General features: G+C 42.2%; 2 protein-coding genes across 7 annotated transcripts in view; both read right to left on the reverse strand.

The window, feature by feature from the left end:
- adgrd1 (adhesion G protein-coupled receptor D1) overlaps positions 1-17049 on the reverse strand; it is a 66997-nt gene extending 49948 nt beyond the window's left edge. Inside the window, exons 1-13 of one of the 5 annotated variants that reach the window (XM_049000258.1) lie at positions 16438-17049; positions 16307-16343; positions 15587-15703; positions 14321-14419; positions 13036-13158; positions 12179-12352; positions 10414-10671; positions 6852-6919; positions 5506-5634; positions 4339-4398; positions 3506-3629; positions 2328-2435; positions 785-860 (exon numbers count right to left, since the gene is read on the reverse strand). In XM_049000258.1, the coding sequence (XP_048856215.1) occupies positions 785-860; positions 2328-2435; positions 3506-3629; positions 4339-4398; positions 5506-5634; positions 6852-6919; positions 10414-10671; positions 12179-12352; positions 13036-13158; positions 14321-14419; positions 15587-15703; positions 16307-16343; positions 16438-16488 (1424 nt within the window). In that variant the 5' untranslated portion in view covers positions 16489-17049. The remainder of the gene's footprint in view (positions 1-784; positions 861-2327; positions 2436-3505; positions 3630-4338; positions 4399-5505; positions 5635-6851; positions 6920-10413; positions 10672-12178; positions 12353-13035; positions 13159-14320; positions 14420-15586; positions 15704-16306; positions 16344-16437) is intronic. The other 4 variants (XM_049000285.1, XM_049000269.1, XM_049000295.1 and 1 more) reach the window with 4 other exon arrangements.
- A 3067-nt stretch (positions 17050-20116) lies between these two features.
- On the reverse strand, positions 20117-26659 carry LOC125724098 (GTP-binding nuclear protein Ran). Of its 2 annotated transcripts, none has more exons than XM_049001043.1 (7): positions 26551-26659; positions 25570-25620; positions 25353-25437; positions 24834-24959; positions 23640-23827; positions 22287-22457; positions 20117-20534 (listed from the first exon to the last, which is right to left on the reverse strand). In XM_049001043.1, exons 2-7 carry the CDS (start codon positions 25603-25605, stop codon positions 20490-20492), a joined length of 651 nt encoding a protein of 216 aa, XP_048857000.1. In that variant the 5' UTR covers positions 25606-25620; positions 26551-26659; the 3' UTR covers positions 20117-20489. The 2 variants fall into 2 exon arrangements, with proteins under 2 accessions (XP_048857000.1, XP_048857003.1); XM_049001046.1 differs by lacking the exon at positions 26551-26659 and adding an exon at positions 25708-25760.
- Between the last annotated feature and the right edge of the window lie 356 nt (positions 26660-27015).

Genomic DNA, 27015 nt, shown 5'->3' on the forward strand with positions numbered 1-27015 from the left:
TTAATTAATCCTAATGGGATCAAAATATTACTGGGTTTTATTTAGTTTTGAAGCATTTTGAATGTATGAAGGCAGCAATCAATATCTGTAAATAGTCCAATGATACACTCGTTACAAAAGTAACCCAATCATCCTCTACCATTACAGCACTACCCAAAGCCTCTTCAGTTCTCCAGTTCTTAAGGACCAAGAGAGAAGAGCAGATCTCCAAAGAAAGTGGCAACTGTGAGGTAAAAACCAGAAGTCCTATGAGGACAGAAGTTGACTTTATGAACTTTATCTAAAATGAAGAACATCTTTCAGTGAGGTTGTCAGCCAAACGCCCCATATCACAGGTTGTTTATCAGTCTGGCACAATAGGGAGACAGGAGACAGTGACAGCTGACCACGTTTGAAGCCACACTGGGGTCTCAGTCAATTAATAGATTATAATGATACATGATCTGTAGTTGAGCCACTGGGAGAGCTTGATTTGAAATGACAACCATATAAAGCTTATTTGCACATCAAAGGGAACCAAAAAACTGAAAAATAACCGACTTTATAGTAGAGATTGGTCCTCTGTCACCAAGGTGACCAGACATCAAAAGTCAACAGTGATACATCACTGCAGCCCCTTGGTTACAAAGGAGACTTGTGCTTGGTCTGTGAGGGGAACTATTTACTGCAGAGTGTGTTGATCTCTCTGTAGTATTTGAGTATATTGAGGGGGGGGGGAGGGGGGAATTAACTTCTGTTGAGCAGATGAGAGGATTCCAGTGCTGCATAGTGTACAAGCGATTACCTGGTCTGAAGTGGGCTGATTTCTCTGTAGTAGTTGTGCATGGTGTGGTAGAACAGGCCCACAATGGTGGTCTGGGCTGTAAGGTATGGAGGGCAAGGGATCGGAGAAAAGGACAGAAACTGAGGTGTGACTCAACGAATAAACAGACAAAACGACGGCCATACCTGACATACTTCAGCAGTACTGATCAAGGGTGGGGGAAGGAGGGAAGGCAGGTGCTGGATGAAATTTCATTAGCACAGACCTACTGCTGGACACTGGCAGAGGAGTCTTAATTGCAAGGGTGTTATTTGCACCCAAGTGAAAAGAGGGGAGGTGGGAGATGCTTCGACCCGTCATGTGACGAGAGTCTAATGGAGCGGCAGGGCTCACAGCATGAGGAGCCCACAGCTGGTGTTAAAATAACCGTAACGAACACGTAGCCACAGCAGCCTCGAATATCACAGCCTGCCTGTTCAGAGGCCGCAGCGAGCCAACAAAACACCAGGAGAAACTGGCCTACAATCTCCGTTCATAGTTACGGGATAGTACAAAGGCGTCTGTGCAAAGGTCAAACTAAAAGGAATAAAACAGATTCCTCTGAAGCCAACATTAACCGCAACCAATTCCTGTTTCTTCCATTTCAGCGACCTCTCCAGACCGGCTTCTAGAGTCTCTAATCCCCTGAATATAACTACATAAATAAATAAATACACAAATAGATACATAATTATAAAATGAAACTACTATATAACATAGAAAGAGCACTGCATCTTATCAAAGCTTTGCGACTCGAAAGCCAACGCTAGGTGCGTTTGTCTGTAAGGGGGAGCCCTATGCACCCAGGCTCAGCAGGGACGTCTGCCCGTGGTAAGCTTTATATTTAATTTCTGCTAATGGCCTTTTAATAGATGTTTAAAACTGTCCATTCAAACATAAGCATGACTAAAGGCCGAATTTAGATGGACAAGAGGCTGCCTGGGCTCCAGGCCCAAATGCAGAGGGGGAAAATAAATATAGACACGGGATTTAAAAAGCTTAAAACAGACTTTAACAAGGATAACTATAGCAAACAGACAAATAAATGGCCCCAGCCTTATTAGAGAGCATTCCTGTATGAAGAGAATGCTTACAGGCTTTAAGAGTCTCTCTCGCACCCCTCTCCCCTGTTCTCCACCAGACCTGTGAGCATTTTGTGTTTTTTAAAGGTTACGCCGCTTGTTGCCGCTGCCAAAATGCCACACGCGGTCACACTCAGTAGATTAGGTCACGCCCCTTGGCTGCCATTAAGCCTCTTCCGCTATTTAGCCACGGACATAATATGGCCGTCGATTTCACACATGGTTACTGACTGAGCCGGGTCATAAGGAGTCAATTTTCTGTGAGATGCCTGGAAGGAACTACAGAGAGCTGCATTTATCTTTCGAAACAGCTACCCATTCCGTCCCATCAGCTGTGAGACACTCAGGAGGACTGGCGAGAAAGGATTAGGTGCCGCTTACATCCATTAGCTGAAAGGGGCACGAGTGAGCAGAGGGTGGGGTATGGAGGGGGGCAGTCTCACCTTTATTGCTGAAGGCCTCCCCAGGGACAGAGATGTAGTTTTTCCCCTGTGTGGGGAAGCGGTAGTGGCTCAGACTGATGTTCTGTGGGATCTTCATCAGAGAATAATCTAAAGAATGGGAGACAATGACGTTGACAGTGAACAGAACGGAAGGATTTTCAGACTAGATGGTCAGGGACACAGAAGTCCCACAGTAAAGATGACAATGACAGAAAGCTGTGCTTTCTGCAAGGATTTGCCGGTTGTTTGTGTGCCATTGGCCAGATTAGACGTACAATTCACATTCCAGTGAGGAAGCAGGTCTATACACAAATCAAATCAAACATAAATCTAGCCTAACTCATGCTTGAAGAAGTTCATCTCTTGTGTAAAAGAGCAGTTTTGAAATCTGCTTTTCAATTGCTACTGCTTTATATCATACACTTCAAAAGTAAAAACCTCTAATTTGAATCCCTAATCTGATTTTAGCACCTCATATCATTCAAGCTGTTACTTTTGTTTCTTTCATGTTTCTAATCAACCTTTGGAACTGAAGCGTCTTCAAGGAGCCAGAAACATCCAGAGATCTACAGGTACAATGTGTCAGATAACGAAGGTTCCAAATTAGCACAAGAGCGGATATTTACAACAATCACTTTTAGTGGTGTGTGTGTGCACCTTGCAATGGGTTTGCGCCTCATCCTGGGTAATTCCTTGCTTTGCACCCCTAGTTTCCAGGATAGATTCTGGGCCCCCGTGAATAAAAAAATGAATGGATGGATGGATGGATGGATGGATGGATGGATGGACATATGTACATCAGCTGTTTTTAAAACTATCTTCCTCATGCTTCGGGGGCTGGTCAGCACTACCCCCCCGACAACTGCCAGTCATAGGTGACTGACATGTTTGTGAGGGCACCTATCCATAGCCAGTGGCCAGAGGATTCAAGACTCATGATCATAACCTTTAATGTAATGTTCCATGAAAAGCTACATTCTACATTAAAATGTAACAAAGCTGCTTTTCTTCACCCAAAACAGCAAACTTGTAACTCAGTTGAAGAGCAAACCTGTAACAACTGATAATAACTAAATACAGCAAATATATGTTACACCACCCCACATTTAGAGTACTGATATTTATGAATGTTATTTTACTGTCTGGGCACCTCTGCAAGTGGGAAAAAGTCAGCTGACCTGCCACAGATGATTTTCCACCAATAGCGACGGTCCCCTCAAGGCTGGCCTCCATGTTGGAAGCCATATTGATCATCACTTTGTCCACCGTCTCTATCAGTCCACTGACCATGGGTGTCAATTGCTGCAGGAACACAGCAACAGTCTCAGATTAGTTTAATCGCTCTGCCTGTTTAGGAAACTATTTCAAACCCATTACAAGGGATTTTGCATTGTTTTACTCATTTGTGGAGCTGATCTTTCACTTAAGCTGAAATGCCCACTCCATGTCACATCTTTAAATCATGGGATGAATTCAGTACTTGGAAGATATCAACAGGGCATTGGGAGAACGTTCAAACTCCACAAATACAGAGGTGTGAGGTAACAGCTGTACCCAAAGAGGCATCGTCCCGCCCTTGCACCATATCCCGTATTCCCAAAATTACCAAATCAAGCAGCCTTAATGATTACAGACCAACTTCACTGACATCGCAGACCATGAAGGCATTTTGAACATCTTGGTGCTGCCTACCTTCTAAACTACACCTTCATATCGCAGACCCACTCCAGTTTGCATGTTGGACCAACAGGTCTATGAACCGTAGCATCTCCTAAAACGCTCACACTAATATTAACTAGCTACAACAAAAATTAATCTAATGTATAAACAGATCGTGATGATATCCAGCCCAATTGACAGGGGAAATGACTGTTAAAGGCATCAAGATAACGCCGTCCAGCTATCTAGCTATAAATCTCCTGTAAAAGAAAGAGAATATCCCCTTTTTGAAAAGGCTGAAATGTCCCTCTTCAAAAATAATCAAAGCCTGTGGCCACATGAGGTGACATACCTCTTCCACGTCGGGCCACCCTGGTGAAGACAAGACCTCCTCCACACTTTTAAGAAAGGCCTGATTTTGAGATAAGGAGAGGGGATGTGAAACAACAAACTCAGCATGGATCAGCTACAACGTTTAAACGGAGAAGGAGCACAAATAATTTTACAGAGAAACTTACAAACTGGGAAAAAAACGTTATACTCAACCCATCTGAAAGAAAACATTTCACACCCAGCAGGTTGTATTATTGTATCCTCGAACAACATTCAGCAATGCTTTACATTAACTGCAGCTTCATAATGCATTCAGAAAACATTCAGTATATACATTCATAATACATTTCCTACAGTAAGAAGCATGTAAGTATAACTAAACATCTTAACATGTCTTAACAGCTTTAAAATACAATAACAAACATTATATGATTATATGCTTATAATGTTTATTATGATCATATAATGCTTGTTATTAAAGTATATTAAAGTTGTTAATATATGTTAGGATGTTAAGGTATACTTACCTGTTGCTTATGAATTCTGCAAATGCATTATAAAGGCATCATGAAGGTGCAGTTAATGTAAAGCATAACCCAAAATTCTTGGTCAAAACATTTGTCATTTTACTATATTTTATGTGGAATAAATGGGTTAATGTTAAAGCAAGAGGTAACACTTTACTTGATTGGGCACCAGTACTTAGTAATATCTCAGTTACTACTGAAGTATAAACCATGAACAAATCATGAACAAATATAGTTGCTACTTGAGACAAAAGACGTGTCATGATTCACTAATGATGAACAAACATGAGATCAGTATTTCACTTGTGTTATTCATGACTTGTTCCTTCAATAGTTCCTACAATAGTTCATACAGGTTTACAGAATTAACAGATATAATCACAAATACAGTAACTGCTTGATATAAAACATGCTTCATGAATCATTAATGATGAATTAACATGAGATCAGTATGTAGCTAAAACTTAGTTTCTAGTTAATTAATACGTAAGTATTAATTAACGTAATACCGTAATAACGTAACGTAACGTAATACGTTAACGTAATAACGTAAGTATAATACTATATTATTTGTGCCCCGTCAAGCAAAGTGTCACCAAGCAAGTTCTCTAAGGGAGTGAACCTTGGTGAAAGCAGAGGGAGTTTTCCAAGCACGTTACCTGTGTGAGGCCATTGGCTGTCTTTTGTGGTATGGACTCATTAGGCAGACTCATGGACTTGGGGAACTGGAAGTTTTGCATTTCCGCTGTCAAGTTGGTGATGATCGGATGGTAAGAGTCGGTGGACATCTAGGGCAGCGTGACAGCATGGAGGTAAGAGCCGGTTAAACTATCCAAATATCACACTCAGCAGAATTCTTTTTGACAATTTTTCCACCTTTAATCCCAACATCAGTCTTCAAAACAACACGCAATGCCTGTTCCTTTAGTGCCTCCAATAACAGGCCCTCGTTCACTTCTTTCCGTTAAGCTTTAGCGGGTATCTTTGACGTAGCATCGATGGAGGCTACTACCTTCTATACCCCACCCACGGCTCCCTATGCATCCAGAACAATGAAAGTGGGATGAACTCAGAGTTATTTAATCCAGCAGATGGAACAAGATCCAAGCAGCATTTTCTAACCCTTCTTGTCACGCCAGACTAATTTCAGCAGACATCCTAACAGTCTGCAATGATTAACCATTTTCACCCTTTTTGTGGGTCAGCAAACTGGTCAGGGATCTGTGCAATAGGTGTCTGATAAAACAGAAAGAAAATAAAGCTGCCAAAATAAAATAAGCAAGGGGTGACTAACAGAACCAGACCTCTGATTCTTAATAATACTTCATAAACAGACCAGATGCTCTATGTGTGCAATCAATACACCATTTTTCTTTCTCCCCTGAGAGCAGTGAGTAGGAAAGCAATCATTCCATAAATATAAATCTTCTTTATTCACTCTGCCACTTGTTGCAAGGAAATGAAATCTCTTCCAGTGACTTTGTATCAGTTGATTATCCGGGAGTTTCCAAGTATGTGCTTAGGTGTGTGTCTCCACTATGTGTATCGTCTTTTTTCCTCCTGAAACACAAGCTTTGCCTGCATGATATGGAACAATGACCAGGCAATCAGCTTAATCTCCTCTGTGACTAATATTTACCATTGTGAGTTAAAAGGTTAAAAATAGCCCAGGATCATTGAAGAAAGCGTCGCGTCAATAATGAATGAAGTCAACCCCGTATGTAATGGAAACCAAACCCACCGAGGGACACTGTCCGAATCCCTACCTTTTAGAGATGATCTCACTGAACAGGTCTAACAATAGTACAAGGGGGATGTCAACATCCACTGATCACATATGACTGGGGGATAGTAGTGAGGTTTAATTAGAAATCATGATTTTTAAACTGGGATGGTGATGTATAAATATTGCATTACTCCATGCATCTCCTCCCTGTGGATTTCTGCCATTGTCCTGGAAGATGACTGGATAATTCCTTCTTCAACCTGCCAATGTGTCACTCACCTGAGAATCCACTGGAGAGGAGGTAGACTTTGGTACGTGAGGCGTCATAGAGGTGATGGCGTGGTCACCTGTAAAAATAAAACATAATACAGAAATAAATAAAAACACGCACAAGCCTCTTTATGTGTAACTTTCAAAATGAACTGAACATTTCCAGCTCTGTTTCCAGGGCTCTGTCAAAGGCATGTCAAACACCTTCATCATCTTCTCCTTTTCAGGCTTTCTCAATAAACATTTACATAAAGCTTTGGGGGAAAAAACAGGATAGTCAATGCCAAAACAAAAGGATGGATTCTCACTTGTTATGACAATAAAAGTGTAAAAATAACGTTAAAAATTAATACCATTCCTGGACCCAAAACTTTTAACAATCCATTGGAGGTTGTGCTTCTGAACAGTACTACTTTAAAATAAACACACTTCAGAAGTTTAGCTGTATCCTTAATGATTTTTTTAAAGGGTTACACAACGTTATTGCACTTGTAAATCAACAAAATAAAATTACATTATGATACATATGCAGCCTGCAGGGTCTCCTGTCTGTTTTCCATGCAGGTATTGAGGTTTCCTCCCATAATTCAAAGACATGCTATTTGGGTGAACTGGAGTCTTCATACCGCCTGTGTGAGTATGTGCCCTGTGATGGACAGATATTCCATTCAGAGACGGATGAATGGATAGATGGATGGATGGATGGATGGATGGATGGATGGATGGATGGATGGATATAACAATCAGATCCAAAACATGGCTTCAATCCCTTGGAGAGTTTACTGTAAATGGTCAGCCAAGTCAGTAGAAGAACTGAGACATTAACAGTCTAAGACTCTAAAGTAACTGGCTGACCTGGTGTATCACACTTCTGTCTGACTTACCTCAGCCTGTCTCCCCCCAGACAGCTGTGAGAAGCAGCAGCTGCCCCCCTGGCATCCTTCACCCAAGACACAAAGACCCATTAACAGGAAGGAGTGCAGGCTTTGAACGTCAATGCAGGCTTTTAAAAAAATTGACATTCTCACGGTATTTGTCTTTTGAGGCATCCTACACGTTGTTTTTGATGAGCAAAACGGTCCATTTCAGGCACTTCTCTTGAGACTGACATGCTTTCTTTTGCAGTTTGAGACGCACCGCTCCTTCTCCCCAGAAACAATCTTCATCCATCCATCTTCCAACCACTTATCCAGTCCAGGATCCCGTGAAAGACTATTTCTGAAGAGCTAAAATGCTGCAGTTTTGAACTTCACCATTCTGCTGGGTTGGCCTCACTCTTAAACTTAAACAAAACTCTGTTCATTTAATCAAACTGTTGCTGATACATATTTCCATGGACCATTAGATCCAAAAAGTGCATGTTGCCCTTCTGCTTAGTGTCCTAACATTCGCATGGTGTCTGTTTGAAATTTTTTGTCCAGTCGTGTCCATCCCATGGGCTCATGATAGACACAAAGCCACTTAAGTTAAACAGTTACATAACCTGTCATGTTTATCATTGTTATACAACTGGTTATTTCTGCTAAAGAGCATGGCCGAGCAGAAAGGCATCACAGAAGCAGCCCGTTTCCCGGGCACCGAACCAGTAACCTGCCGGGGAGCAAATTCTACCCCTTAGGTGTCATATTTCCTGCTGCCCGCTTCGCTGAGTGGTGGGGGGCAGGGAGAAGGCCTGAGGGGCCCAAAACTGGCAGTCGACGTGCAGGACGTGAGCACCATGTGAAAATCTGAGCTTTGCCATTCCTCTGTGTGACTGTGTATGGAAAACAGGTGCGAGGAGACAGCGACTCTGCTAGCAATTTGCATCGGTGCTGATGGCGTGACCTTGTTTAGGTTTTTAGGTCATCAGAGATCTGGAGACTCTAACATTTCAGCAGTTGTAATTAGCAACTATTTAAAAAAGTTCATTAGTTGAAAGAATACTACCAAATATCCTCCACAACGTAATAAAAACCTCTTGCTTTGACATTGTGGGGACCATTTTTTCAGGTCCCACAAAGATCTGTGAATGCAATCAAAAAAGTAAAAATGCCAAAAGTGTTGTATTTTGCTTGGTGACTTATGGTTAATGTTAGGGCTGGGTAGGGGGTTAAGGTCGTCATGTTGGGATTAGAGTTTCCCCCATAGAAATGAATAGAGAGTCCCCACAAAGATATAATTACAAACCTGTGTGTGTGTGAGTAGTACTGTGTTAAAAAAAAAACTGTTTAACATTAATATATAACTCAAATATTAAGAACATCAACTCTTCCACAAAAAGTTACTGATGCCTTGTTGGGTGGTTAGATGAACATCACTTTGGTTATCAAACCTTTCTTCAGGGGCACCTCAGTCACTCCCTGTATTTCTTAACTTAGCTAGATAATTTGACAAGGTTCTGACTAGCCAAGAATTGCATGGTTGCGAAGTTTTGAAAGGGTTAAGCTGAGATGCTTTTACTACATGATATTACAGCTCAGTGCCATTTAAGCATAATTTTGCACAGTACTATATATAAAATACATAGTATATACGTTCTATATATTTATATATTATGTAGTATAAATGACTAATATGGTGCAATAAGCAGGTTTTCCTTTATCACAGCGTTAATTCCTTTCAGTTAATTCAGAATTCCCTTTTTAAACCAGACAAGTGACGAGCTGACAGCCTGCAATTTGAGTTTTTCCAGTCCCCAAACTAAACGTGGTATGCGAGATCCCTTACTGCATAGCAAAGGCACTGAAGGTACAGCTCTCCAGTCAAATGTAACTTTTTAATGCAATCAACTCTTGGAAGCAAAGGCTTATTTGTAATGGGGCCTGCCGGTTTGCTAGAAGAGTTTAAAAAGAGCCCCATAAACATTTGGAGAGCCCCCTGATGACTGTACGTATGAAAAACACATGGCCCCCCCCCCCCAGCTGAGCACTGTTGTTTAGTATCAATCACAAATGCTCTACCAACATTCTCCAAAGCCCTGACAGAAAAGGGGCTGGGGAGATCAAGTATTTCCCCTTGCAGGAAAGAGTGTCAGGGCTTCACCCAGATATTCCAGCAAGTGAATCGCCGAGCCGCACCAAAACGTCCCTGTGCAATTTGGAGTAAATTACGGACGACAGCCTCAAGTCAATTTCCCTTCAAGCTTGGCATTTGAGCCTCTTCTGCAGGTTGTTCTCCACTGCACTCAAATTAAACATCCCAGAGCCACATGGGAATATCACTATCAAGTTACTAGAAGTGTGTAAGCTTTCACTCCGCCTTTCTCTGCTGACATCCTGGTCCCTTTACACTTTTCCTGAATGTCACCGATGCCGCTTGAAGGTTTTCGTTCAGACATTTTACTGTCTTATTGTCAGATGTGATATCTATGCACGGAGTGCGGCACGTACCCAGGGGGAAATTGCGGAATAGTTCTGCCTTTCCCGGATGGCAGACACCCATATCGCTGAAGAGGAATTCATGAACATCACAAAAATGACATCAAACGTGGCTTTGCCCGCCTCATCTAAGCACTCAACGATCCCCCCCCCCCCCCCCCCCCCCCCGTTTCTGGACTGGGACTCCTTTAGTGACACCTTCTGCTTTTTCTCACCTGTTGCAGCCTTGTAGTAGAGCCAGATTTCTTCGGGGGACAGGGCCCTCTCCCAGATGACAAACTCGTCAAAGGTCCCCGTCACATAGTGCTTTCCGGACTGACTACTGCCAGTCTCGATGACACGGTCTGTGTAGGCGTCGCCATCCGTCGGGGACTCGTTGCCCATCGGATCGCTGACATTGAAAGTCCCATTGACGTAGATCTTCAGGCCGTCCTTCTGCGTCCAGGTGAACAGAAGGTTTGTCCAGTAAGGTCCTAGACACACAAAAAGAGGGATGAGCTTGACCACGAAATGTTTCTACATATAAAGCAAGGTGATGAAAGCACAAATATGTCGCAAATCTTGACCACATTTTTCTAATGCAGTAAGGTCCAAAATGCACAAAGATGGGTCAAGGCTTGAATATGTTGTTTTTATGAGCATTTCTTTACTGAATGTATGTTTTTAATACTTCACAGATGCTCCAGTTACAATTGTAGAGTTTGGCGCAATGTCACATTCCATCTCAATGAAAGGAGAGAGGGCAGAAACTCGGATTGGTGGATCGACCGCAATAATGCATTCAGATGAAGAGCATGAACCTAAAGTTCAATACGAGCTGCGATGGCTCTCCCTTCAGGGGAAACGCCTGTGTTATTTTTTCGTATTGCTCCAAACATGAAAGGAACATTCCTCCATCTGGGCTGGCTCTTTCGTCCCCAGTGGGCTTGGGTGTTGTCCTCTAGCAAGACTAGTGAAGGCACAGTCCTGGGATGCCGCCTGAACCCAACGAAAGATTCGTTTGCTCCCTGCTATGAATACCTGTAGACCAGCACATTTCCTGCTGTGGGTTTGTGTGACCCTGAGTTCAGAGGTCCATCGCACACGATCCTCCAGGAAGCAACATTAACATCGAGTGCATCTTATTAAGAGCAATACAGTCGGTCACACTCCTATCTCTTTAATGAGTGTGTGACGGTCAACACAGCCCAAAGCTCGACTGGCATAGCAAAGAACCGTGTGGCAGGCGAGCATAAACCTTGCGTGCCTCTAAGCCCCGAAGATTTGAATGTTTTGATTGTGTTTCACGGAAGAAACAGCAGTTCACTCCGTGCTCCGGCTGACATGCTCTGGATGGCTGGCGTGGTGAAATACCTCACTCCTGCTGTCAAAGGTTTATAAACCAATGCCATGGTAAACACCCATCCATAGATCCCGAGTGTCGAAACACATGGTAGGGGGAGCTTGAAAGGCTCGGTCGGGGTGACGGGGGTGGGTGGGTGGGTGAGAAATTAGTATTTCAGCCTAGCGCCATCCAGAGCGCTGCGTGACAGTCTAACATATGAGTATGAAATACATGATGCCAGCACCCTCTTCTAGATCAGCACAAGGTACCCAGCTCAACTGGCATGCAAACTGTGGCATAGGAGAGGACTGTCAAACAATTATGTTGCTGTCAATTAACAGAAACATAAAGCAGAACCTTTCAAACAAGCCTTTCCCAAGTTGCAATGAATAAACGCTTCCAAATGGGCAAAAGAGCTAAACAACATTACATATTAATGTCCACTACTGAGTCCTTCCCCATACACTAGGCAGTTATTAAACTGCAGAGCGTATATAACCTCCATTGAGGTTGTCTGAAATGTATTTTTCATGATAGAGGTATCAAAACCCACTGAGATCGAAGTTTTTAGATGGAGCGTCTGATGAAGGCTTGAAAACAAGAACCATGCATTTTCTTATTCGGAACACATCTCCAACTTTCCCAGATGGAGTTACCTGGAAGCTTGATGTTGGCCTTCCAGTGTCTAAAGTTTCCACGTATGTAGAATTCCACATAGCCACCAAAGGCCTTTGCGTAGACGGAGAAGCCGTTGGATATGAACTTGCCGTAGGTGATGGCAAAGCGAGACTGAGCTTCCTGATTCTTCCAGAAGAAGGAAAATGTGATCCCTTTAGAAGCAAGGAAAAGAGAAGCATTTTTAGAAAAATTACACCCCCAAGAATTAGAAGCAGAAATTGCTAATTATGAGGGAGGATTAGGAAATACGATGATGGAGTTAAAAACATAATGACGATATGAAAAACTGTAAACCGTGGTATGCTTACTTAACCTGGAGCCACAGTACCTTCCATTTTGCAAGACACATTTCAAAATGCAAATCTAACTATGAATCGCAGCGAGATGCTAATTTCTTTTCTGATTGTTCTTTTTAATTAAGTAAAGCTGGAGCCTATGTGTCTACAGCAAGCTGTAAACATACAAGTTAAATAAACAGCTGCAGTTTGTTACAGATGCAGACGATGATCTATCAGGTCTATTTGTTTACGCAAGGAGAACAAAAACTTTTTCCTCCAACTTTGATACACACATCAGGAGAGGCTTATATCTAATGGCACGAAATCCCATGGGATGAATGAAATTATTTCATTTCCTTTGGATAAACTTACACTTTGAACAACAAAAGACACAAGCCCCCCCCCCCCCCTGAAATCAACTGCACGGCACTGGAACAAACTATCAAAGCAAGGTTGAGCAGGACAGATCAAGCTGAAACGGAATGAGATTATGAGCTTCAGAACTGCATCAGCCCTTATATCCACTGTGTAGCTTTACCCTCACGGGTCACATCTACCTTGTGGCACACATTTGGTTGGGTCACTGATGCACGAATTCTTGTAGTTCCCAAAATGAAGAAATGTGGCCCCAGCGTCTCCATTCACATAAATCCCCTTGTTGGCCATTCCTTCCACAATGTCTACAGAAAGGGAACAGGGCCAAAAAAATATTATTTTGCCTGAATATATACATTTTGAGGCTTTTCTGAGCCACACCTGGTTTGAGTTTTTCCGAACAGTGATGTCATCCATCAAACTCAACTAAGTTTCACTAATTAGGACTGAGCCGTCCAGATTCAACCCCAGATCAAATTAAAATATCATCAAAATGTAAAGATTTCACAAAGAATAAGCAAAACTCTGCTAAGAACAGTAATCCACTGATAGTCGCATTTTTACTCTGAATCCCCAAATTAACCAAAGTGTTTAAAAATGAGCCATCAACTTTATCTTTTTCTTGGCAGGCAGGAGCCAAGCTTCTCTCACTTCAGTATCATGTCCTAGCTGACAAAAAAACACACAGTAATCCCATAGTAACACGTCCATTTATATTGTATAAACATGTGCAAAACTGTTAGAATATCATTTGTTATTTCTATTGTGGGGTTGCTAAGTAACTAGAGGTTTTCGCTCATTTGCAGGAATACCAGTACAAGAGAAGAAAGCTTGTTCCTCGATGATTAACATACAGTTTTCCCCTCCTTATTTATATAATATGTCTGGTCACAAAAGGCCTTCCATTAATGTGAAGTGGAGTTTAATTATACTGTACTCTTGGGCCACTCTCAGTCCCAGCGGTCAGGAGCTGACTGACATGGGCCGTGGTCTCAGGCTGCTGCTTCACTCGACCATGGAGACAAACAGATCTCACTTAAGAAGGATGATCCAAACTGTGAGCGAAACTCAGCATCTAGCTGAGGGCAAGGCAAAGCATGATGGCTTGTTAATGACCCAATCTGGGCCTCCATGCTGGGAACAAGATCTGGCTGCTGGTTCAGGTGTCATAAGGGGCCCTGGCAGTGTGGTTTTTATCGCGGCATTGAAGCTGCACCCCTTTCAGTTACATATACAACTCTACATCTGGGAAGAATGTAAACAGTCTAACTGGGTATGGACTAAAAGGTTAAATCATGAAGTAGCTGGAATACACACTGCCTGCAAACTCGTACCTGCAATGGTCTGAAAACCTATATAAGTGGTGGGCACCCCTCGAAACAGCCGGCAAACCAGTGATCAGTCAAGGGGGGAAATGGGAACCGCTGAACAAACACTACATTTTCATTGATCAGGTCTGTTCCTCACCTACAGCTGCAGAAATGTTAGTGTAGGTAGAGTCATTGGTATACACAGAGGAGGAATTATGGAGGTGAGGAAGCACAGTGTGGTTGTGGATCGTGAGCGCTGGACAGGCACATGGAAAAAAAAAATAAAACAGACAAAAACAGAGAGAACAAGGTGATTCAGGTGAACAAACACGATGACCAAAGACAAAACGGTGGCAGACACAAAGACTACGGACATGCTGACTGGACAACAGGGAAAGAGAGACACGCTGTGATGGACAATGAAGGCGGAGTGAAGCACAGAGCATGCTTTACAGTGGGGTTGGGGACACAGCCAAACAGCCCCCTTCTCTTCCTACATCTCCATTCTTAAACTAAATTTCTATTTTAAACGATTATTTTTCGGTTTTTGTTAATCTTTTTCTGGCCATAGATCTCAATGGGAAAACGACAGCGAGGTTAACCAGGCAATTGTTGCATAGTTATTTCCATAAAACACCCAGTATTCTTTTTTCCTGTATTCAATTTTAACCAATAAAAAGCAGATCTGAAAATCAACTTTGTTCCTGCCTCCCTGCCTCTCATAGTCATGTTATGTGGCAAATTGCGCGCCGACTGTATGCAATTCTTATTCATGTGGAATAAAGTCAATCAAAACACCAAGTTTTTAAACATTTAAAAGATAACTTTTTCATGCATCCTGAAAAAAAGGTGGCACACTGAAAATATTATGGATTTACTTTATACTTTTTCCGTATGGAATCGTGCTGCTCTCCATTAAGAAATCCCCAAACGTGCGAATAAAAAGAGCGGCACTTTCAAGACCTTGCACCATCGAAAGCATGTACAATAACCAATTATGTATGGTAAATTATGCAAGTGAACTGTGCTATACTAGGAGTAAATTTGCGATACATATACAGAAGTTGTGGACCTCGGGCTATCCTGCGCTGAACGGCGACAAACGTGACTAAGCATTATGTGACAATATGAAATGCCCGTCCAAAAATGTGCCTGATGATCAGTTTAATTTTCAATAAAAGTTTTCATGTCCCGTAACTCGCGTGCATGAATACAGTATACATAATGCAGCCACAAATCGCATGAGATTTCACTTAGCAATGAAATTAGAAATATTCGCGACTCTTAATCGACAGCGCCCCAAAATCGGTAGGTCTAATGTGCGTTAAGGGAGGAAGACGAGAAACCGCCACGAGCTACGACGAAACAAGGACAGGAAAATACATTTTTTTTAATGTTCTTAAGTATACAGCTGTTTACATACATATAATACTTCCATTAACATGACATGTTCTGTTTCCAATCTCGTCCCACAGTCCGTATATCCCTTCCACCTCATCCAATGGCCAGTAATGCGATGCCGTGGCGAGCACCTGCAGGCCTGTAAATTGACAAGCATGCACAGACTCGCTTAATTAGACATTTTAATATATTTTTAAAAACTTACAAGTGTTGATTTTTAGAGGTTTTTTTATGTTATACTAATAGCGAATGTCATACCAACGCTATATATACTCTTTTTATCGCACTTGAAGCCCTTAAGTTTATTACAAATTACTTAGCTTGAGGTCTGGGAATCCCAGATTTCTGAAACTAGTGAAAAGTTTCATTTTATTTAAAAATTGAATGAATGGGTCATATAAAAAACAGTATTACTTTCCGATAGTGTTGAAATAGAAGGACGCACAATCAGGATGCAAGCTGTAGATGTACGGAGCTTCAGTTCAACACACAGGTGCACAGACGTTTGATTAATATTTTCTGCTTTAAATTAATGTTAAGTACAACCACTCGAAAATCCTATCACTGAACCTTGTTAATCTAAAAATTATGCCAATGTCCACTATTAAATGCGTATTACTTCAACAAGTTATGGATAGTAAACTTCTACGCTTACTATATATATACACACAACTGCGCGTGGCAAAATTAGCGTGTCTTTTTTAAAGAACTGGAAAATAAAAGTTATAAATAAGACACTCACCAGGATGCTTTAAGGTTTGTTCCACTTGACCATGAACCTAGAAGCAAATGTATAAATCCACGTTTCTACAATGAAAACGCCCTCGGATTTTAGCTAAATAAATTATGTTGCATGTAAAGAACAAAAATTACCTGGGTTAAAGATAGACCCGCGATTAACGTTAGCACTCTGTACAATTTCATACTTATTTTTAATGATTAAGCAACGCGTGTTTCTGTATGAGCCAAGATGATGGTTGTTAACCAAGTCCCTCAAGCATCAGAAATCCAGAAAAGAATATACATTTTACTGTTGGAAATAGTTTACTGCTGTCGAAAAAAAGTCGCTAAAAGTATTAATCTTATATCGATGTATAAATATTTATGACAAAATAACCCCTGTATCCCAAAATATTATCTCCAAACACAATAAAAATGCAGCAGAGCCGAATCTTTAAACTTTCACATCATCATCAGTAAAAGACTCTGATTCTTTGTTTGCGTATTTGCACAGATTTGTAATCCGTTATTTGGGAGGCTACCCTGGATCCAGCGTTGGGTCGGATCTCCGCGGTCCTGTGCCGGCTTTCCACGCAGTTTCAGGCTTTTCGGCTGTTCAGTGTGAAGATCGGCGCCGTCACATTGGGTGTGGAAATTCAAATTCTGATGTCATGTTTCGGACCGGGTGTGAGGTGGCTCTGATCACACCGTCAATTTGGAAAAGGTGACTCTCACCCCCAATTCATTACAGCCGCCAACACATGTGTTTCAATATGCAACCATGCGTAGTATATTTTATTTTTACCATTTTTTTTCTCCCTAAAAGTCAAACATACTTTAAATTATGGCATCAGTGGGCTGGATAGTTTTGCAGTACTGGAAAAGAAGACGGCAGTTGCTAAAATCCCGGGAGTAATAGGAAATGATATATTTACAAGGTATAACTTAATTTATGTGTTCAGTGGTATGACAGCAGAACAGAGTCACGTGTTTCACATATGTAGTTTAGTTGTCAATCAAATATCGCAAATCCCATGCAAGTGTAATTCAGTGTTATATACTGGGTTACTTTTATTAATTGAAATAAGATTTGTAGATGAATTATAGCCATATAATCAGACCTACATCCCAGGGCCGAAAAACAGTAATGTCCGGGACTGAGGGGTTGTTGGTGGATCTCGTTGTTGACACCGTCACCGTCATAAGCTATTTATTTTGAAAAGTAATTATAGACATGTGAAACGTTAGTTAGCCTAATTTTTTATTGAGATGAATATTCAGCTTCAAATTTTATTTTTAGCTCTTAAAAAATGACCGAGGTCCGGACCTCAATGACCTCATAGCTGGCTACAGCCCTGCTACGTGCTATTTTATAGAAGCAAGGGGAAAATCAACAAATAAATTTATCTATAACAGTTCTAAATGTAGATGTATTTACGGAAGTATATTTGCAGCGTAGTAGGCCTATCGATTATCTATCCGACCTGAAAAGGATTGGCATGCAGAACGAACCGAATAAGTTTTAAAATAACGTTTTAATATTCTTCGTGTTTATTTGCATTATTAAATCATTGTGCTCTAATTTTCAGTTTCAATATATTTCAAACCTAAAAGTGAAAACCTGAACATTTGAATATCTACATTTGTTATATCACCACATTTAGTACTTATGGAATATGAAATCTTACCGAACTTATTTAGAAGGTTAAACGGCGCCATCGTGTGACCAACATAGAGCGCACAAAAAAAAAATCGATTTTCAGTCAAGAGACGTAATCATACGCAGAGCTGCCAACTCTCAAGCATCAGGCGTGCCACTGATGCCTATGCAAAAAAATCTTACAATTCTATATTCCACACTCACCGGCCACTTTATTAGGCACACCTGTCCACCTGCTTGTTGACGCAAATTACTGATCAGCCAATCACATGGTGGCAACTCAATGCATTTAGGAATGTTGACATAGTCAAGATGAACCGCTGCAGTTCCAACGGAGCTTCAGAATGGGGAAGAAAGGTGATTTAAGTGACTTTGAACGTGGCATGGTTGTTGGTGCCAGACGGGCTGGTCTGAGTATTGCAGAAAGTGCTGATCTTCTGGGATTGTCACACACAACCATCTCTAGGGTTTACAGAGAATGGTCCGAAAAAGGAAAACATTCAGTGAGGGGCAGTTCTGTTGGCAAAAATGCCTTGTTGATGCCAGAGGTCAGAGGAGAATGGCCAGAGTGGTTCGAGCCGATAGAAAGGCAACAGTAACTCAAATAATCACTCGTTACAACCAAGGTATGCAGAAGGGCATCTCCGAACGCACAACACGTCGAACCTTGAGGCAGATGGGCTACAGCAGCAGAAGACCACACCGGGTGCCACTCCTATCAGCAAAGAACAGGAAACTGAGGCTACAACTCGCACAGGCTCACCGAACCTGGACAATAGAAGATTGGAAAAATGTTGCCTGGTCTGATGAGTCTCGATTTCTGCTGCGACATTTGGATGGTAGGGTCAGAATTTGACGTCACCAACATGAAAGCATGGATCCATCCTGCCTTGTTATCAACAGTTCAGGCTGGTGGTGGTGGTGTAATGGTGTGGGGGACATTTTCTTGGCACGCTTTGGGCCCCTTAGTACTAATTGATCATCGTTGCAACGCCACAGACCATGTCCTGAGATAATGCACCATGTCATAAAGCTTGAATCATCTCAGACTGGTTTCTTGAACATGACAATGAGTTCACTGTACTCAATTGGCCTCCAGAGCTCAATCCAATAGAGCACATTTGGGATGTGGTGGAACAGGAGATTTGCATCATGGATGTGCAGCCGACAAATCTGCAGCAACTGCGTGATGTTATGTCAATATGGACCAATATCTCCGAGGAATGTTTGCAGTACCTTGTTGAATCTATGCCACGAAGGATTAAGGCAGTTCTGAAGGCAAAAGGGGGTACAACCCGGTACTAGCAAGGTGTACATAATAAAGTGGCCGGTGAGGGTATAATATACTTATTAGCTACTTTAAAAGCGTTGGGGTAGTCTGCAAATCCTAGACTATTTGCAAGGTAATAAACTGTTACACACATGTAAATGTGTGTGCAGACTCACACCTGCCACCCAAACAATCCCGGCAATCCTGCTATACAGACCGACTTACCCTCCATACATATAACACACAGTAGGGGCAGAATTTCACGAGGACCTGCAACAATGCCAAGCGAAGCAAAGTGCAATGGAGGTGTTCATTTTAGCAGGGATAGACGAACCACCGGGGATTGAGAAAATGGCATAAGAAAGCCATAACAAACATCACTTCAAGTAATTTATATAAATTGTACTGGCACCTTCTCCCAGTGCTGCGGATTCTTTCCACTATCCAAAACAACATTGTTTTGGGCATCACAGAAACACCCATAGTGTAACTGTGCATTGCATCCAGAGTATTCCCTGCTTCTTACCCTGCACTTCAGAGAATAGCCTCCAGTATTTCTACAACACTGCAGCACATTAGCGATCATGGAGGATTCATGGATGAGTAAAAGCTCCAGGTCCAGATTAGTTGAGCTGAACAAACTGTACTTCTACATAAAGATAAAATGGTATTAGGGTCTTCCCAGGGCCCAGGAACCCCAAGGCCTCGTTTTTTGGGAATGCTCCCAGGAAAAGCATCTAACCCAATAAACCACCATTAAAGGGAAGATTTAACAGCACTACAGTTATGTCAGACCAACAAGGGCAACCAGGGAGAAGGCAGCACAGAACACCATCAGCTAACTAAGTATCAGGAATCCAGCTAAGAGGCTGATTAAACATAAGGGCAACGGAGCCAAATGCTTTCACAACTGAAACAACTTTATTGAATTAAAAAAAAGGAAAATAAAATGGAATGAAATGCCACAGATGTGTACAGTTTACTGCAGAAAGCTTAAATTACCAAAACAGGGGAAGAGAAAATGAAACCTAGATTGTAACAGTCCAAAAGAAAAAAAAAAGGGGGGGGGGGGAAGCCAAGTACGTAATGCAGGCCCAGAGAGGAGAAACCATTTGTTCTTCAGCTGCACAGGTCACACTGCAAGGACTCTCCACCCGTGAGGGACCATGTGAAGCGCATGTAAACGCTGCGTCAACCTAGTCCAGGGCCGGAGCAGGGCTGTGTCCTCCCACAGCTGCCTATAAAACTAGGCGGCCCGTGGCTCACAAGCGCCCCCTACAGGTCATCCTCATCATCTGGCAGAGCTGTGGACTGGGCCACCTAGGGAGCAGGAAGAGGAGAAGGGAGGTTAAACAACTACTTAATCTTTCCAACAATTTACTTCATAAAGGTCCAGTAGCGATGACACTGAATTGGAAAACCGACAAACCAGTCAGCTATGGAAGTTTAGCCAAAAGGTCAAAGGACCAAGCATATAGATATGCAATAGATATACTGGGACTGTAACGGAAACAGCTTCCATATTCATTAACTCATTTCTGAGAAATTAGAAGCTCAACAAAACCTTTCCATTTACAAGGCTGACATTCGGGTATTTTCACTGGCTGCCTTCTAGCCAGCTCCGATGGTAGCTTCAGTGCAAGGACAGAATTCTCTAGGGATGCCTTATTAACCAGTAATCCTAAAACTGCCACCTTCAAAATCCAACCACCAATCGAACTGGTCTGCCAGTTGTATCCTTAGATGTACGAAAATGTACCTTTTAAAAGCACATAAATGGACTCTTTTACATTCATTTTAGAGTCATCGGGGGTACGTTACTGCCGTTTGCACGTAGCAGAAGAAACCTGTACTAAACTGAGCTGGTTGCGTCACCAGCACCTGATCGGTCAAAATACATGGCAGTACCAGTAATCTGCATCAATGTGCATGAATCATCTGATGGACAAAGGGCATATTCTATATATTATTCATTATGAGTAGCATCGCACATCAAAATATCAATGTACTCCTGACACCTGAGAACTTGAACATTTTCAACCGCCTATTAAAAGTACTAGAGAATGGATGAAGAGAATGGATCTATAATGCAAATTTATGCAAGCTAATGCTAATTCCACTCACAGTTGATGCCAACATAACGATCTTCAAACTTAGTAGCAGAAAACAGCACATAATAAATCATGACGTACAGTAAATACGCATTTCATTTTAGGTCATTGTTCCTGGTAAAACCTTTACCGATTCAACCCTTCTGCAGTGGAAACTTGAAAGCAAGCTGGACCGGTGCTGTAACTAGGCACAGGACAGGTATAGGTCGGCTCCTGCATGCCAGCAGAAAATTCACCACTACAGACTAAAGCACATGGAGACAGACATTAACCAGTTTATGCACGGTCAGTTCTTTGAGCCGAATGTCAGATGTTATCACCCCCAAGAGCTGCTCCATGCCATCACATGGGGCCGGCTTTCAGACCCCCCTCAGTTCTGTCTCTCATTCTTTATTGGGCAGCTATCATTAACTTCACTGGAGAATTCCATTTTGCATTTGAACATATACCTTCATACCATGGCAAGTTCGGAAGGGGTTGCGAAGCAGAGTTGGAAATGTAAGCATTTTAAAAGCCAGCAAGCTCCTATGCTGATCCCCGATCAGGATTTCCCAGCTCCCGCACTTTAATTAATCTACATAAACAGGTCTTGGGTCTGCAAATGCCTAACAAAAAACAAGTGAACTCGACCAATCCAAGAAATCAAACCACAGAGGAGTAATTTAAAATTCACTGGTAAATCAGATTTCTGCCATAGGCACAATCAGTGTTAATTTAGACCTATACTTCATATCAGGTATATTTTACTCAAGTTACTTTTAGGGACAAGACTGTGGTGTGGAGATGGAGGGGATATACAGTTAAAATATAAGCTACAAATTACCATTCAGGAAATGTTAATTGTAATATTGCCATTTTCAATGACTAGTCAACACAGAATCAGTCTAAATACTTACATATACTTACTGGACGTGCCAGTATTTATTGCAAGTGTCAGCTGCATCACAGCTGCATAACCCACCTGTAGATCCTCCTCATACTGTTTGGCCAGCTGGGGATCCATCACCACCTCCGGAGGAGCCAGGGCTGGCATCGCCACAAACTCCAGGTTGGGGTCTCCAATCAGCTTCCTGGCCAGCCACAGGAAGGGCTTCTCAAAGTTGTAGTTGCTTTTGGCGGAGATGTCATAGTACTGAGGAGGAGGTCAGGAAAGGTTAACGGGGATGCTGACACCGCACGGCTCACACCCGCGGCACCACAGACAAAGGGGGCCCAGTTAAGGCCAATGCCGCTTTCCCACTGGCATACAGGAATTCAGCCGTACCGCGAAGAGACTAGTTACAGCAGAATTCCAGCTCCCTTTGGTTTTCCCCACTACAGTCGGGTCGGCTCAGAGTTTGGATAGGGGCAGTGATATAAAACCGAAGAGACGCTCACCCACCGTTCACAGGTGAATTTACTATGCTTTGCTACATGCAATTATTACTCTGCATGTTAAGAAAGTATCACATTAGCGTAATTAAGATTTTCTAGCATAAATTTGTGTTGCAAATCCATTCAGTTCAGTTGTTCCATAATAGCTTTAAGAAGGAGGTTGGATATTTAAGTTCTGAGTCATCAAGAATGCATCAATACATTGCAATGTGCGATATTACTAATAAACACAATATGTGCTTTTCCTTCAGATACCCCACGCACACCATAGTGATATGTCGGTGTATTTCGACCAATCAAATGGCAATGATGCAATCAGCTCAGCTAGTAAGCAGGGCCATGACAGCGTGGTTACGGCTCGTATGCGTTGCAATGGAAATCTGCAAGTTCGCAGTACGGCTCGGTTCTTGGTGGCAGTAGAAAAGCACCAAAAGTCGGGTCCACCTTAATTCTGAGAAGACCTAGACAGTCATTCCGAAGCAGCTGCAAATGTTTATCCATTTGACTCATTTGAGCCTACATCAGGATCACGATCATTCAACATGCGTTGGCCTGTTTTAATCTAAAGCATGTGTCACTTTATTGCCATGACTTGTGCGATTACTGCCCTTGGCAGATGCCTCATTGGGCACGATAGAAGCCCCATATGAAGACCCCCCTTCACATTGCTTTAGTTTGTCAATGACATCTGATTTGTGTAATTTGTGGGACATTTAAACCGAGACCCTGCCAATTTTAAGTGCGCCAAACAAAAACACCTCAATTTCCATAACTTGTCAGTTCAGTTGTTCAGTTCAGAGTACCTTTATCATCTTTGAATCGCCTACTTTTTTTCTTTTACCAACCCAGGTCATCAGGATCCAACAATCCCGATTAAAACTTAAACACGACAGTACATACAGTATGTTTCTTCAACGGACTGCAACGCCAGAGACTTTACCTGAAGGTTCTTCTTTCTGTGGAACACTATGGCCTTCGCCTTGACCTTCCTATCTTTGATGTCTACTTTATTTCCACACAAGACAATGGGGATGTTCTCACATACTCGTACCAGGTCTCTGTGCCAGTTAGGGACATTCTTATACGTTACTCTGGATGTTACGTCAAACATAATAATGGCACACTGGGCTGGAAGGAAGAGGGGGGGAGAGAGAGAAAAAGTTTACTTCAAAAACATTCCTTTTTAAACTGTCTAGGCAAACAGAGCCAAAATAACATTTACAAATCTTCCAGTTTTAACTTTAACTTGTTCCCTCGCCACCAAACACACACACACACACACACACACACACACACACACACACATAAACATGATCCAGGCATCACATATGACCTTAGTCATTACTCTGAGCAATTTATCATATAGTTTGGATACATTACTGAATAGAAGTGATCTCTATGAGTTTTGACAAAATACCTTAATTGTTATGCACACATAGATACTAATTTTCTTTCCTACTAGCCAACTGTTTAAATTGGCAAAGTTTGCCAGGGCAGTATTCAATGTTAAAGATGCAAATGAGGAAGTTATTACAACAAGCACCAGTTTCAGCTCAAAAACAAAATGCACAAATAAACTTCTCCAGGTGGGGAAAAAGCCACATGAATTAGGCATTTCAATAATCTTAAACTGTATAATGCATATTCATCATGAGGAGACCCTTACCTGCGGAAAGTCACGCCATTAACTGACATGACTACTGACAATTAACAGCTCTAATAACTGGCACAAGCAGGACACACAAGACTGGGCCTGGAGGTTAATTTGAGCCACGACTTCCACATGAATATGGGGAATTTCCAAGTGTAGTGAAGATATTTACAACAATGGACAAAGCCAAGAGTGACGGCAGAATGAAATAAACAGAACACCAACTATCCAGACACAGGAAGTCCCCGTTCTAATAACCTATATGATGCAAACAGAGCAGATTGTGTCCCTAAACCTGGTGAAGGGAGCAAGCAGAATCAGGATTCTAGAATTTCACGGCATAGGTAGGTATGACCCCCTCGATTGTACAGTCTCACCGCAATATTTCAGGATCAGAAGCATATTATTCGCATCTCGCTTGTACAGAATCTAAGTTGGTAAATGCACATGTACAACAGTTCCAGCATTTACTTTAAATCTTACCCTGTATGTAATACCCATCGCGAAGACCTCCAAACTTCTCTTGCCCAGCTGTATCCCACACATTGAATTTAATTGCTCCTCTGTTCGTGTGAAATACTAGAGGATGGACTTCAACACCCAAAGTAGCTGCAAAAAAAAAAAGGCTGCAAGTTACCATGGTTATCATCGGTAAAGCCCAGCATGTGCACCAGACGGCGCACGGCCATAAGCAGACCTGCTGACCCTCCCTCATTGGACAATCAGAATCCCACCATTCTATCGTTCCCAGCTATGCCACCCATAAATGCCAGAAATATGGTCGGAATACTTGGGGGAGGGGGGCAGCTAATAGACATACAGTGAGCCTTGGACAAAGTTCCTCTCTCTCCGGAAGGGATTAGCTCCGCCCCCAATTCATTCTAGCTAAATTCCAACCCCGCTGAACCTTGAGACCAAAATAAACAAATGTTGAAACCGTGCCATAAATGATACAGAAATCATACCTTCATGCAAAAAAACATTTTAAAAGCATCATCTTACCTACATATTTCTTCTCAAACTCTCCAGTCAGGTGACGTTTCACAAAGGTGGTTTTACCAGTACCACCATCACCAACCAGTACAAGCTGGGGGAGGGAAAAAAAATCCATATGCATTTCAGATCAGACATGCTACCAAAGCCTAGATCATTCCCTTATGGAATGACAAAACAGGGACTCTGAATGACCATACGATAAGAATAAAGATAACTCACTAACCTTGAACTGAACTTGAGGTTCCCCTTGCATTGCCATTGTTTAAGATTTGACCTGTAATCAAATCAGAACATGTACAGACTCAAGAGAGAATCATAAGGTGAAAAGGCTGAATCCCGAACCTGACTACACAGATCTCACCTGCCAGAGATAAAGGCCCGCACATGCACCCACGGGTTAAGGGGATGATCAAGCTGCAAAATGCTCAAATAATTCAAACCATATACAGCTTACATTGTGCTTAGCCACTAATCAGTCAGTTGCCATGGGTTAAAACTGGGCTACGGCTACCCACTTCCACAAGATTTGTACGCGAAATGGTGTGGGATTTATTCACGAAGGTAAATTAAAAATCGCCACCGATCACTTAATCTCCTGCGTCGCATTATTAGATCCAGCCACAGTCCACCGTGGCCATGCTTTCGAGGAGCACGAACAATAGCTTGGGGATCACCTAGTTACATATGGGGATGTAGCTATATAGCACAAAGTAATGACGTCCATTAAAATCAAGTGGGGGGGGGGGGAGTCAACAAAACACGAGTCTATTTTACAGAGCACTTAACGTAAATGACTGAGTGCGAGACACCTAGCCCAATACACGAGGCTACGTTTGCAATTATTTAACTAGGTCACGGTGTAATTTCGTGGAAACTCTTACGTGCCCCCGTTACGATTATAGTCAAGGGAGAGTATTATACTGAAGAACAACGTTTTAATATTTATCAGCTTGCACAGAAACCGCCGTCTCATGCCCCATCAAAAAGCCCGCCAACTAGCAGAGTATTGAGATAGCTACCAGGTTCCAATTCAAACGAGACAGTAACGCGCTTAAAGTGATATCCAGAATAATAAAAATGTAGCAAGAGTGTCGGACATCATGCTAAAAAGGTCAAACTCAGTGGATACTTTTTTCCATTGTATGCCGATTAGTCGGATGTCTATGATTACAGATAGATTAAAGATTTCTTTTCTATCGCTTACCTTTCTGTTGCGAAGCAAGGCTCGTACGGAATTTCCGAAGTAAAATGGCTGACGCGTTTTTGAAATACCCCGACCACACACCCCTATCACGTGCATCTGTATCTCCATGGCAACTCGCGGTAAGGCGGTGTTTGAAACTGTCTCCGTTCGCTATTGGACGTCGGCTGGTGCTGGCGTCAGCAGAAAGCGGAAGCGGGGTCTTAAAACTCAGCCCAAATACTCCCGATTGGACGCCATTCACGTGGTCGTCGCTCTACTCACGATCAACAAGAACAGAATGAATTTTATATGCCTTTCAGTTTTAAGTATTAACACATATTTTTCTGCTTGGCACTGCTCTCTGTGTGTGTGTGTGTGTGTGTGTGTGTGTGTGTGTGTGTGTGTGTGTGTGTGTGTGTGTGTGTGTGTGTGTGTGTGTGTGTGTGAGTGAGTGAGTGATGATACTAATACTGGGGTGATTGTTCT

Source organism: Brienomyrus brachyistius, chromosome 2, assembly GCF_023856365.1.
Source record: "Brienomyrus brachyistius isolate T26 chromosome 2, BBRACH_0.4, whole genome shotgun sequence".
Lineage (NCBI taxonomy): Eukaryota > Metazoa > Chordata > Actinopteri > Osteoglossiformes > Mormyridae > Brienomyrus > Brienomyrus brachyistius.